This window comes from Micropterus salmoides, unplaced genomic scaffold (assembly GCF_014851395.1).
Source record: "Micropterus salmoides isolate LMB-PRFRI ecotype aquatic unplaced genomic scaffold, ASM1485139v1 Ms_hic_scaffold_22, whole genome shotgun sequence".
Taxonomy (NCBI): domain Eukaryota; kingdom Metazoa; phylum Chordata; class Actinopteri; order Centrarchiformes; family Centrarchidae; genus Micropterus; species Micropterus salmoides.
Genome location: NW_024041373.1, coordinates 22303340 through 22317773, shown reverse-complemented (window position 1 = coordinate 22317773; position 14434 = coordinate 22303340). Strand labels below are relative to the sequence as shown.

At 39.8% G+C, this 14434-nt stretch overlaps 1 protein-coding gene across 7 annotated transcripts in view; it reads right to left on the bottom strand.

Annotated features, from left to right (window-relative positions):
• Positions 1-14434, bottom strand: part of LOC119917478 (girdin-like) — a 69612-nt gene that overhangs the window by 49207 nt on the left and 5971 nt on the right. For all 7 annotated transcript variants that reach the window (XR_005447286.1, XR_005447287.1, XM_038737827.1 and 4 more), the window contains exon 3: positions 6978-7086. Coding sequence is in view for 5 of the 7 variants with exons in the window: in XM_038737827.1 (XP_038593755.1) it covers positions 6978-7086 (109 nt within the window). In the remaining 2 variants the exon portion in view is untranslated. The remainder of the gene's footprint in view (positions 1-6977; positions 7087-14434) is intronic.

The window sequence follows — 14434 nt, the reverse complement described above, 5'->3', positions numbered from 1 at the left end:
GCAGATTATGTGTACATGTGAGTGAGGCAAGGAGAGTGTGTCTGAGGCTTTAGGTCAACAAAATGCCAGCCTCGTGTCCCAAAACAACAGTTGAGTAAGCTGAATATCTGAATTACTCTTATCTTAATATAATGCTTTAGAACATCAGCAGAAACATTTGTACAATACATAATAATTCAGAATATTTCAAGTAGCAGGTGAAAAAAAAACAAAGTGTGTCCTTTCAGCCTGGCAAAAAAGGCATGGGAGAGCCTTGCCATCTCAAAGGTTAAAGGCTTTTTCAGGTTTAATGCCAGCAGGACATATATAATGATAGTGTTTCAACTGACAAACATTTGAAATCTGGATTTCAAGTCCAGGTATTGAATGCAAAGACCAAAATGGGGGAGAAAAACACCACAAATGTGCAGAAAGGACTGTAAAAGCTGGTCTCAACTTAGCCTATAGATGATAAATAAAAACACCTAAAGAAAGCCTGATAACCTTTCCTGCATTACCTATTCTCAAAGCCATGCCAAAAAACCTTGCAAAGCTTTGGGGCCAGGCCCACTCAACATGAATGGTGGCCTCTGTTACCCTTTAAATAGTCCAAACAGAGCTTGCAGCCTTTACGCCGCACCCCAAACCAAAGCAGTGGCAAAGAGAGGACAGAACTGCCCTTATTTCCAAAAGTAAGGTCTTAAGCTTTTTTTCCCCCCAGCACACAGAAATGGTAGTTTTAAATGCATTGCAATGCACATCAGCCTGCAATATAACAAATCAATTATATGAAATCCACGGGAGCTTACAGATTTTTATAAAACAACTTGTTTAACGAATAAAAAAAGTACCCATTTCTGTCGTTGGAAAAAAGAAAAAGGTTATCACCCCCCTCACCAGTTTGAATGAGTAATTTTGACAGTGAATGGCACCAGATGCTCTCTGAGCCTGATTTTTATAAACAAAAAAGAAAGGGATTCACTTAGCAAGTAAAAGCACAAAGAATTTAGTTCATCTGGTTGAAGCTCTATATTACACCCTACTTAAGAATGCCAAACCAAGGCCACTAAATTAAAAGGAGGCTCAGGATATATTTGGACTGACCGCCAGAGAAAAGAAACCTTCAGTGGACTCCGCTGTCCAGAAATGACCAAATAACAGGAAAAGTAAATATCCCACTCAGGAAAAAGAAATGTGATAATTGCTAGCATTAAAATGTATGCTCACTAACGGTTAGGGAATTGGTTACAGTAATCGTCATGTCTGCCTTTATGTAACATTAAAAACTGCACAGTACATTCATGTAGACAAGCACATACACGCTTACAGCTGTTCAGCCTTGATTTGTTCACCAGATTCTGAAATCAAAGTCTGAAGCCTGTCTAGACATTGACCTCCCTCCTACACCATCTACTATACCAGAGCAATAACTTGAATCACAGACTACACACACACACACACGCACACGCACACGCTCCACACAAGAGAGATAAGGCAATGAGTTGAAAACCATTATTATTAAAATTATTGTCCTGCACCAATTCACATTTCACAACTTCTGCACAAAGTCAATCTCCACACATTTCTAGGATTACATCTTGTACAGAAGTGAATGTGCAGGGAGGAGGAGTGGAAAAGGAATGGAGATATAGGGAAGGCAATGGATGGGGGAGGGAGGAAGGTCATCAACTGCTTGCCTCTGATGGTTCAAAAAGGTTAATGAATTGGTCATCTCTTGACACCGGAAGATCCTTTGGCGAGTCAGCAAAAGCTTCAATTCAATAGAGTCTCCTCCTCCCTCAGAGACACTCTGAATGAAATATAGAGCTTTTATAGAGACAACATATCTATGGACACCAGTGCACGGGTTTATAAAAAGCATAACTGCTGTTCCTTCAGTTAGACGTCTACAGTTTGTGAATGACTTCAGTTCATGTTTTTGCATTACTTTTAGGTTTTTCCACCTATAAAAAAAACACATACAGACCATTTGCTCTGTTGAAATACAGTAATATACTTAGAGAGTGGTTCCTAGCCAATTCTGATATAAGATTACTAGGAAAATTTTATTAAGAGTCTTAAGTAATAATTTATTTAATCACAGGAAGCAACCAACCATGCAAGGCTTCCACTCACTCCAAGAGTAGTACAGTACATTCAAAACCTGCTAAGACCATTATATTATGACTTGAATGGTTTTGTTTTCACCCATACGGCTCTGGAAATCTGAAACCAGTAAGCGACATAACAACCACAGGAAAAGGAGACTACCACTTAACCATTTATCAAAGCCAGTTTTCCTCTTCACTGCCTCAATAAGAACCAGTTCCTTTTGACTTTTAGACAAGAAACTGTGTGTGAGTAACACTGTGATCCATAGGTAAGTGTTTGGACATTGACACATTTTATGCCATTTTGAATCTGTGCTTCAGCACATCTCCATTGAAACAATGACAGAGCAGAGGCTGTTTAGGAAGTCCATTTTAGGTGAACAATGTAAGGCATGTAGTTATTCTTTTATACTTATTTTACTTGGGTGTTTTTTTTAAAGAAAATAATGCAAATATTTTCTGGTTTCTTTACTTCTCTATGACAGTAAATTGAATATCTTTGGGTTGTGGACAAAACAAGATAGTTCAGGATGTCATCTTTGGGTTTTGGAGAACGTTGATCGACATTTTATACAAATTGAACCGTTGGGAGCATTTCGACCAAAAATAAGTTTGTTCGGAACACAAAAGTTAGCTCCAAGCTGGAACCATAAACTGCAGGTTTCCCCTGACCTTAAGTGCGAACCCGAAGTGGGCGTGTCATATTTTTCAGGTTGTTGTGCAATGCCCTCCACTGATGATGCATCCTTGATTACAATGGTTCTACTCAAAACTAAACGCAGGCTGGTTTGCTATAGAGCACCAAAGCACCTAGGTTCTTCTTGAACAGAACCAGTGCAAGAACCAGAGCCACTTTGGTAAAAAGGGGCTTTGAGTGACTCTTAGTGGCTGTTTACATCATTAAAAAGGCCATCAAGGGGGAAGACGGACACACAGAAAGGACCAGCAGTGGACCATGGGTGTTTTTAATTTGTAGGTGGTCTCTGTAAGGGACAGCCTGCAGAACAATAGTTTGACCAGGAGGTCAACAGAGCGATGCAGGGACAAAAAGAAGATTAACGAAACTCCCAGAGCTAAAATGACAACCCAATAGTATGTGTTAAATGCCTGCAAAACAAATACTGCAGTTTAGATCTCCAAAACTCACATCGTATTTACCAAATTTTCTGTCACTGCTTTCAGTTAATAGCCCAAGAAACTGATAAAAGTGGACAGCATTGTATTTGCCATTTATTAAAAATATACAGACTAAAGCTGACTTATCTTTAAGACAAAAAGATTCAGTTCAATTCAGTACATTTTTAATACTTTCTGAAACCTGCTGAGCAGAAGTAAAAAGGACTGAAAATGCAACTCAAAGTAACAGGAAATACTGCAGATGGACTAGATTTTGCAATGTTTTTTACAAAGTTTACAAAATATATCTCCTGTCAATGCCAAAAAAAGACCATTTCATATTTTCTTAATAAACGGGGGTAATACTGCATAACCATGCTGGATCCAAGATGGTAAAGACGCAGGGTATGTCTTTTCGCTAACCGAATCACCCAGATGCCCCCAGTTAATGTCCTTAACCCTTCCCATCATCTCATCATCTGCCGGCTCACCGACTACTTAACCCCAGCAGCCACTGACCCCCACCACTGACTCTGAGACAGATAATTCTGCTAACCATTTGTGGAGGCCTAGTGGAGCTTTTGTAGGCTTATAGCGTCAAAGTCTACACAATAGGCTGATTGTTTAAATAAGATGAACTGGGAATGATTAACAGGATGTTTAGAACCAAGGCAAACCAGATCTAACAAAGCAATTAGCCAATTAGTGGCACTGTTCACTTGACTTCGGGGAGCAAAAATTGAGATGGAACTTCAGAAACAAAAACAGCTGATTTATATACAATAAAAATACATGAGCTTATAAAGTTACAGAGAAAATATTATTAGATCCAGCTAAAACTAAGCCTTAAAATACTTAACACCAAATTACATGATAAGTAAGTGCCTTTGAACAGCCCTTGCACAGTCACAGCCCCTGAGGTCACAGTCCTAGGTCTGCAGTGTGGGAAATCTGTGTCTGTGTGGCTGCTTGGCCATGATAACATTCCTAAACTAACCGCACTGTCGCAACAGCATGCTGGGTCATGCTCAATTCCTGTTTATAACACAGTTGAGACACTGTTGCAGCAGTGTAATGAATCATATTCTCTCTGGACTGTTTCAATTCGCTAAGCTCACGGGTTTCACAATTGGCATAACAGGTTACATGCAGTTAAGAACTGATACTGTGCCTTTAAGCAATACTATTATATGGCAGCAGCAGACTGGAAACAAAGAAAAAGTACACAGCAAAAGCAACTTGACATTTGGTTGGGAATACCAGCAGCAGAAACTAACACATATTGTTAATGTTGACACCTAACATTTTAAATGACCGAACAATAAGGATGTGACATTATATGGTATGATGGTGTCACGATAAAGCACTGCCTAAGAGATTACATAAATTTACACAATGCAGAGAAACTAGGACCATGTGCTAGCAAGCCCAGCCAGGCTTAGGTTTAGCCATTTTCCAAGGATTTGCAGGGATCTGTTAAACATTTCAGGATAAAGATATTCAATGTGTTTAGATCTAGTTGAAAATGATTAAAGTTGACACCAGCTATCACAGCCACCTCTCACATTTGATAGAAGGTGAGAAATTGTGTGCACTTCTAAGCAGAAAAAAAATACAATACACATTACACTCACACAGAGTGAGATGGATTATAGATTAGGATGACATCGTCGATTTAGCATCTAGCCTCGGCTATGGACTTCAAACCATTGTAAGTTGTTTGACACAGGCGAATCAACCATGCAGCATGCTACATGAGCATACTGCAAAGTTGACCAAGTGGTCGAGGGATGGTCCAGGATGCATTCGAATATAGTGTATGAGCACAATATTTTCCTGACTAATCTCATATAAAGGCATCATTCTCACCAGCATTTATAGCTTTCTACTTGTGATCTGATAACCAAATATGCCTTGTTGCGTGTGAGAAGTGTGGGGCTCACTTACTGATATCTGGTTATCAAGGAGCCTGTCTTTCCGTTATCTTTTACTCCCCCACACTTCCTCCTGCACTTCCCCTGCAGCCCATTAGATTAACAGCAAGTCTCAATATAGATATACACATATAAATAAATAAATAAATATATTTTTTTCCTTTTGGTTGAAGTAATGATTAACTGTGCTGAGAGTGTTAACCGAGATGTTTCAGGGCCTTATGAGCAGCAAAGCTGTAAACACCGACTGAACATGAGATAAGACACACTACATGTGACTTGCTGTGCTTCTGTCACCTTCACACCTCTCTGATTAAAGCTTCTATGTCTGTCTAGTTGGCATTAAGATAATACCATGAGCTGCTTTCTGTAGCTTTGGTGTCACCATCTATCAGGATGGGTTTCATCTAAAGAAAATAAATACATAAATAAAGGGGTAAATGCTGCACAAGATCATTTTTGAGATAAAAAAAGTTCAAGTAAATGCACTGAAGGATTCATCAAAGTAAGTGGGAAAGGCAGATCAGTGACTTCATGCGTTTTAAATCCCTTATGCTTCTGTATACTTACTGGGCCCTCTCCAACATCTGACGGGAATTATGTTACCACATCACACGCAGTCACACACATACTGTACACATCTGTAAATATATCTCTGTTTATATTGCCAAGTCTTTATGTGACACGTGCTGTGTGGACACTTCTGTCTGTATGCAAGCGGTGTTGTCTGAGCTCATGTAACTTAATGGTGCTTTCAGACCAAAAGCGAAGTGAACGTTCGGGGCGGTGAGTTTACATACAAAGTCAATGCAAAGACGCGTAGCGCCGCGATTTCCTGTCAGGCGGTGCGAAGCGTCGCCGGCGACGCGAAGGAATTCGCGCGAGTTGAATATTTTCAACTCAAGCAAAAAATTCTCATGACTCTGTTGTGATAGCCTATCAACATTGAGATTGTCAATCTGTCACCGACAGTTTCAGAGCGTTGTGTGGAGAGGGCCAGGCAGAGCGGGCGATTGAAAAATCAAGAGCTGCTAAACTTGGGCTAGAGGAGCTTGCAACTACGCCGTTTGTTCGAGGGAGGAGCTCGGAGTAAACTGCTTTTATTAAATTAGCTTTTTACTTTATTTTTTAGGAATACAACATTGATTTATCTTCACTCGAGCTTCTCAGCAGCTAGATTCCATACACATCCGGTTCCAGTGTTGTTAGCGTCGTTTGACACTACTTCATATTTATATAAAAACCGGACAAAACTGGACATTGCTGGGAGAAAAGAAAGCGAGGAGGTTGAACTACCTGGTGAGTTCAGAAAACTGTATGTAACTTTATTCCAGCTATTGTTGTACTTTACTGTGATCAAGTTAGCATATTATAGCCTTGATCGATCCAAACAGAAAACAAACATTTTAGAAGTTGTTGTCCTGCTGACAGACCTGACAAAGCATGAATTCATATGTTTAACAAAACTGCATCATATTGTAGTTGCTATTTAATCACAACAAAATGTTTACTTTGGGTTCATAGAGCTGTAGTAATGGCAAGTTGTGTTTATTCACGTTAAAATCACCTTCTTGCGCTGTGTGTGAACACTTGCAGCGAATGTACTCACGCGAGGAAAGTGCAAAAATTCGCGGTAGGTCTGAAAGCACAATAAGAGGTAAAACCCACCACTGTCTGAATGCAGGCCACCCCAGCACAGGCGTAAGGGAACAAGGAAACAGGGTGTAAATCTTTATTTACATAGACAGACTTTTAAACAACCATAACTTTTGATCAAACAAAAAGAGGAACAAGGGATATCTGATTTTGCAGTTTTTTCAGCAGATAGAAATCTTACCTGATAGTAGGCTTTGATCTGCCTGGTGAGAATAGAAAGGTTCTGGATGCGCAGTGTGGGGTCATTGTTCACTTTCTTGTTGGTTCTCTGCACCGTGGCCTTAGGATTTCTGTTGGGAAAAAATGGCAACACAGTCACTTTAATTGCTGTTTGTAGAAAAGATAAATGTCAGTTGATGATGCAGACAGACATTTTAAAATGGATGTTTCTCACTGCGTGCCACTGGGTTGTTTGAAACATCGGTGTTTCAGTTTGACATTATGTTGCTCTATGTGATGTAGCAACTGAGTGTTTGGCTAAAACATTCGGAGCACAGTGACAATGGACCCTTGTTCAAGTGCCATGACCATGTTAAAGAAAACAGAGACCCAGACCCAAATAAAAAACACAGCTCCTTAAATCTGGTGGCACCACTGTTCAGACAGTGTATCCAGCCTTCAAATCAAAATTAAATTAATGTTAATTCCAACTCCAACATTATCGTGAAGCATTTTTCAGGCTACGTTGTCACAGATACATATTCCTGAACAAGAGTTGTATTTTAGGAATGATAGCCATGATTCCCATGTCTTTTCAAAGAGGAGAAACATCTTCTCAGTGCTTGCAGAACAGAAGGCTTGTGTGTTGCTCAAGGGACATTTAAAAAGGGCTGCATGACGACTGATGTTATCACGGGTGTCAACATGTTTCAGTGAGCCTCATTGACATTCCACAACTTCACACAGTACCACCTCCCCAGCCGCTGTAATCTACAACTATCCAAACAACTATTTGCATATGTTAGGGAAATTAACTTAAAATATACAAAACCTAATTTTATCTCAAACCTGATTTTAAACTACATTTACAGACTAGATCATTGGTGTAACTGAGTTTCTTGGCCATCTGTGTCTGTGTTTTGGAATGCTTGGCAGTACTCATAATGTGGCTGGCATTATGAGTACTAAACAGTAATCCATGCATTTCCAGCTAATTACTTTCCCATGTTTTAACTGTAAAGTTAACATGTTAGGGCTTCTTAACTGCTACCTTTGACAGCATGTGTAGTATTGATTAAAAGCTTGTTAAAACTGCAGTTTTGCATATAATTAAGTTAAAACAGAGTAATACTGTGCAAGACCTGTGGCTTTAATGTGATATCTACTGATCCCCTGAGGGAAATTCCGATATTATAGACTCCAGCCTTCACAGAACACACCTAAGAGCTGATACGGTTTCAACATGTAGCAGAGGGATGCTTCAAAAGAGTGGACATGCAGTCATACATCGCTGGCTTCAAAAATCAATGTAAGGCAGTTGGATTTGGTTTGCTTACTTCACCAAATATTCTACTTTAACCCCTTTGTGTCATTGCTCTGAATAAACCTCTCTCCTTTTCTTACTTCTTATCCAGTCTCAATGATGAACTTTAAACGTAACCTATTCTGCAGTTGAAATTGGGTTTTTATCTTCCACGGTTGATTGTTTAACATTGGCAGCACAGGAGAGAGGGCTTACTGTGCTTTAGTAACACCACATCTAGTTGTCTAACACCCCAGATCCCCTAATCTCATCAATTTCATCATGTATGAGATAGGGCTGGACAATAAAATAATATTTATCACAATGTACGTTTTCAATAACAATATAACAAATGTTCAATAAATATTCAATAAATTTTAGATTTTATTGACTTGAATTATGACTTTTTGTTGAGGAAAAAAGGACTGAAAGTTTTTACTTAATTTTAATGACGCATATTTGTTGACAAAGATTTTATCATAATTGTTTTGAAAGTTCTACCTCAGATTTGTGAAGTGATCCACTGTTTTGCATCAAGTGTTGACCATAAAGAAGAGTTTAAACCACAATTAACCATCAGGTTTCTACAACTTTCACTCAGGAGCAAAAACCAGCCTTAAAACTTGAGAGACATAACGATTTGATATTTATTGTAATAATTATCGATATTGAAAGATATGAAACTTTTTATCGTGATAACATTTTTGGCCATTTTATCCAGCCCTAGTATGAGATACGATCCTACAAATAAAGAGGTGGTATTATGCTTTTTGGCCTTTTCCTTCTCCTTTATTAAGTTTATATCTTTTTTGTGCATGTAATAGGTCTACAAAGTGCTAGTGGTTTTCTAACATTAACTTAGCTCTCCTTATTAGCTAGGCTTCTTACCTGCTTGCTAATAACTTTAAGGTGGGTCTCCGACATTGACAGCGTTGTGTTGGACAATTTGTGCAGCTGTGTTCATGAGGGAGAGGGAGAGAGCGCGCGCTGGAGAGAGGGGGACGGGTGAGTGAGAAAGAGAGGGACGAGCGAGAGGATGTGCTGTGCGAACGCGCTATGACGCTCTGCAATTAAATACGATTTTAAATAGGCCTAGTAAAAAAAAAAAAAAATATCAATCTGTGGCGGTCAGCGTTGATATTGTGGCGGGCCGCCACAAATAAATGAAAGTATGGGAAACACTGATGTATCACTCCATAGCTAAAACGGAGCATTCAACACACAAGATGAAAAGAGGAGCTGCAGCAAGACAAAAATATGGTGTTTTTTGAAATTTAAACCATGTAAACCTGTTCTGCTGCAACCCCTTAATAAGATTTTGAACCTGAAAATGAGCATAATACCAACTCTTTAAGAAATTAAAAAAATAATTAGTAATGTAAATTGTTGTGGCACACATTTTAACAATCAGTGTTATCCTTCATCTACCATGCATCGAGCCCAAGAGGGAAAAGTAGTAAAATCCTACTCACCCTCCCTTAAAAAAAAACACAAAAAAAAACAAAACAACAACAACGAAAAATAACTATCCCTGTAATTAATTTATGATGCATTTGCCTTGGGATTGTCTGGGAAAACAACACTACTCATGTACTTAAGATTCTTAGAGCCTTACATGAACACTGCTGAAGAACAGCTCTCTCTTTTTCATGATATGCACTTCAGACTTCAAAGCATGTACATCACATGACCTATATATGGAGGGTCAACATGCCTCGAGCAGGTGGTTGAGAGTCCTGGCTGCTTGTGAATGTATGCATGCATGCATGCAGTGTGTAGCACATGTGTAGTCATGCACGCGTCATTTATGCATCTGTGCTCTTGCACTTCATAATAGCACAGCCATGTCTTGTGTCTGGTGAGGCAGAACAGCTCAATAAAGCTGAATCCTGACATAACACAAAGACAGCACATATTTTTATGTATATTATCCATCTTGTTCTGTTCGAGAGGGGAGGTCAAAGGTGAAGGATTTTCTATCTACATCAAGGATATTCAGACCATGCTGCTGTCCTGTTTCTCAATTAACATACATATTTTTCACATAAAACCAAAACATAGGAACCGGTTTCCTGCCCAAGTTATAAACTATCCCTTTACTCAAATTTACATGTTGATGAAAAAAAAATAAAAGCCAGAAATGTATCTTTTCATGTACCACCTGGAGTTTACAGCTTAACTTTAAAAATTATATATATATATATATATATATATATATATATTTTAATAAAGCACAATACTTATGTTACACCAAGAAAAAGGGCAGAATTCCTGTCCCTTAAATCACCCGGTTGCAGTGTGGATGTGTTAATTAGTCTTTTGATCTGCCTCCACCCTGATACGCCCCCTGCCACACACACACACACACGCTAATCAGAAGGACACAGGGTTCTTTTTAATAGTGGTCTTAATGAACAATCAAGTGATCTGCCCATCTCCCCCCTCCAAACGCACACACACACACACACAGGCCCCAGAGGTCCACAGTAGGGGGTCTATTTAACCCGTTAATTGAAAAGCACAGAGGAGGCTGTAATCTTGTCAGGGCGAGGAGGGTGACGAGGTGTGTGTGAGAGAAAGAGACTGAAAGAGAGAAAAACAGCAAGGAAAGGGTTGCCCATTCATACATTCCATCAGCATCAGTCGGCCAAGAACATGGTAGCCACAACAACACGACCATGACGGCACCACACAATCCACCCCTCATTTCTTTGGCTCTGTCCCCGATGCCACACACAAGCATGCGAGAGGCAGACGTCCCCTGTGGATCAGCGGGCGAATTAATGCAGCGACTTATAACGGCAACTGGGGTCAAAAATCCCTCTTATTTCCTCCAAACCTGTTCCTGCTGATACAGTAAACTTAAGACTTTAAATAGACAAATAGATTAGGGGTAGACAGGCAGAAAGCCAGCTAAACAGCCAGCAAGGCAGACAACTAGTGAGCGATACAGCCAGACGGCCAGTCAATAAGTCGGTCCGTCGGTGCTGTCGCCAGGCACTGCAGTTTCATATAGAGCCTGGGGCCACTGGGCTTTCTCCTCTCATCTCTTGGCTTTGATTGGCTGGGTGGGGAGGGAGTAGTGTTAACCTATATATGACAGGCTACATTACACTCAGCATGGGCAGCCAGGCACATGCTCAAGTAGGCTAAATGCACACACACAAAGAGAAAACGCAGGCTACATTTGGCCACGTGTTCGGCATAGAGCTTATGAGCTGTACTGTCCAAACACAGCGGGGGGGGAATGTGTGTTTTTGCCTCTGTGTGTGTGAAACACACACAAACAGGAGGCCAAACAGCTACAGTAAGACGAATATGGGGGATGAGCCCTTATTAGCAGCCATGATAAGTTTAACAGCTCAGTTCAGGATCATTTTGTGGGTCTGTTTGTGTAACATTACAAATAGAAACAGACTGACACCAACATGAGTAGTCAGCCACAAACAAACGGGAACCTGCAACTTGTTAAAAAACAAACATTTGTTTGTAAAGGTTTCTTTTAGCCGATAGGCCAATAGGAACTAAGACAAACATCAATCATCATTTTGAATGAAGTTATAGGATTTTGCGTTACCTTAAATATTGCCATGCCCTTCCCCAAACAGATCACACTGTGCCCTCAATGCTGCATGCACAGAATCAAGAACCAGTGCAATGGTGCATATATGGCAAGAGTAATTCAAGACAGTAATGAGTAATATAGCTATGTAAATCAAATTAAGAGTCAACTTTGTTTAAACGACAGTTGCAATGGTTGGAATTCTGCCTCAATCTTGTTAGAATCAAATCTTGTTAGGCTGGAGTGAAAGTCAACACACTGACTGCCTTTACAAATGGAAGCTTGAAAGAGCTGAAAGCTTTCGAGTACTTGTAAAAATTTAATTAATCTCAAACTTGTGAAGAAGGACACGATACCTTCAGCACCATGCATCTACTTTTGAATTAGGGCTGTAAATGCAAATTACATTTGCATTCCACGATATTAGAAAACATAACGTTATTGTTAGTATTGCAGGTATGTCAATATATTATATTTGTCATGCAAGCCTAATACTCAGGACGACTGCATCCTATTTTCTCATCCCCTGCCCTTTTCCCACAACAGGAACTGTAGTATATAAACAGGCCATTGAGAAGCTGACCATTGGTATGTGGTTCTCGTCACCCTATTTCCCTGTCTTGGCTTTTTATGGACTTGTTTCTCTCCTGTTTTTGTCTTTCTGTTTCCACGGGGTGCCTTCCCAATGTCTCTCCTCTGTCACTGTATCCATAGGGACTGCAGCTAAAATAATTTCTGCTAAGCTGGATGTGATCTGATGCATTGCCTTGTACTGGACTAAAAGCACTTATTCCATCAAACATTGAAACACAATTCAGTGACTGCTCAATGGCTCCAGTATTGTGTACACTTCCTGAACACAACATAGTCATACCATACTCATTACTATGCCACTGGGTTTTTTTTTTTTTTTTTTAACCAGAAATGTTGTGCTTTGTCACTGATTAATTCTACGGCGCTGTTAATTCACACTGTGAAGCTGCTGTTAATGAAACTCAACACTACCTGCAGATGTTTCACAGCAAAAGTCTTCTGGGGGAACAGAAGGGATTAGGTGCCCTGAAGGGCATGTAACATGAAACAGATGGATGAAGTGTTGAGTTTGCATTAACAGTAAACAGCAGCAACAGCAAACTGACAAAAAGGAGACAAATTTCGATCAAGTCTAATCAAATATTAAGCAGGGAAAATTCAAAATAAACACCCGTCTAACAAAATCTCAGTCTCAAATAAAGTCATCCAAGGAAGGTAAAACTCAGCAACAATTGGGCTTGGTTGAAAATACATGAAGATGTTTCATCATCCAAGAGACTTCTTTTGTTCTGAAACTGTTCATGCCACACCTTCAGTACTGAAGAAGTCTGTCGGATAACGGAACGAGACGTCTTCGTGTATCTTCAACCAAGTCCAGTTGCTACTGACTTTAACGTTCCTTTGATAACTATGACCTGGATGACTGAGAACCTTCACAAACGTCTCAACTAAAGGCAGGTTTCTCTAAATAAATAAATAATTAACAAGACGAGCATCGGCACATTAAAAAATGTGTGTAGAATTTAATTTTTTGTGGGCTTTTTTCCATTAGTACTTAAATGAAATGCTGCACAATTGAGACATTACATAGTAATATCTTGGCCATTTCATGACAAATTCCAACTACTAATCCGAAGAATACCTTGCTTTAAATGTCGAGTACGACTGACTAAGAGCAAACCTTTGTCTAAAATCGTAAGATGGTCCCTGTAGGGTTTAACATGTCCTTGGTTGTGGGATTTTGAGTGCCTCACAGCCTTGTTAAAGTTTTGTCCTCTCAAGGTCACAGCTGCTGTTTCCTGTCTGACTTTATACACATCCTCCTGCTAGACAGATACACAGAATGACACATAGATCATTATGCCAGATTAATGTTCGATTCTACACTTTGATATGGACGGGTAGACACCTCAGTACAGGCAGCAGCAGTGGGAGAGCCGAACCAACTGGCACCCGAGTAGGCAGCTCTGCCTTTCTCTAGTTAGCTGGAATCCCAACCATGTCTGCTCTAATTAGCCCTGGAGAAAGCCAACAAAAGGCTTCAACAGGGTGCTCAAAGAAAACAGAGGAGGTAACGTGGAGAGAGTGGGAGAGGTGTGGCATGAACAGAAAAGGAGACAGAGATGAAAAAGAAAAAAAAGACTTCAGCAGGAGGAGGGATGGGAGAAAGAGGGAAACAGCAAGAGGTACAGCAGCAGTAGATGTTGAGACATGATGAAAAAGAGGGATGACAGAAAGGGGAGACGGGTGAGAGAAAAACAATATAAGGGAGAGGACATGAAGTAGTCCAATCTGGGGCTGCAACTAACAACTGTTTTCATTATCGATGAGTCTGCCAATCTTTTCATAGTCTTTGAAATGTCAAAAAAAACACCCATTCTAGTTTCCTAGAATGCAATATGATGTCACTGAATGACAGTCCAAAACGCAAATATTTTATTTACATGACAAAGGAAATGTTCAAATTCTTACATTTGAGCTCAAGTCCAATCCAGTGTTTTCCATACATTGATTTATTTGTGGCAGCCCACCACAATATCAACTCTGACCACCATAAATTTTAATTTTTCCTTATTATTCT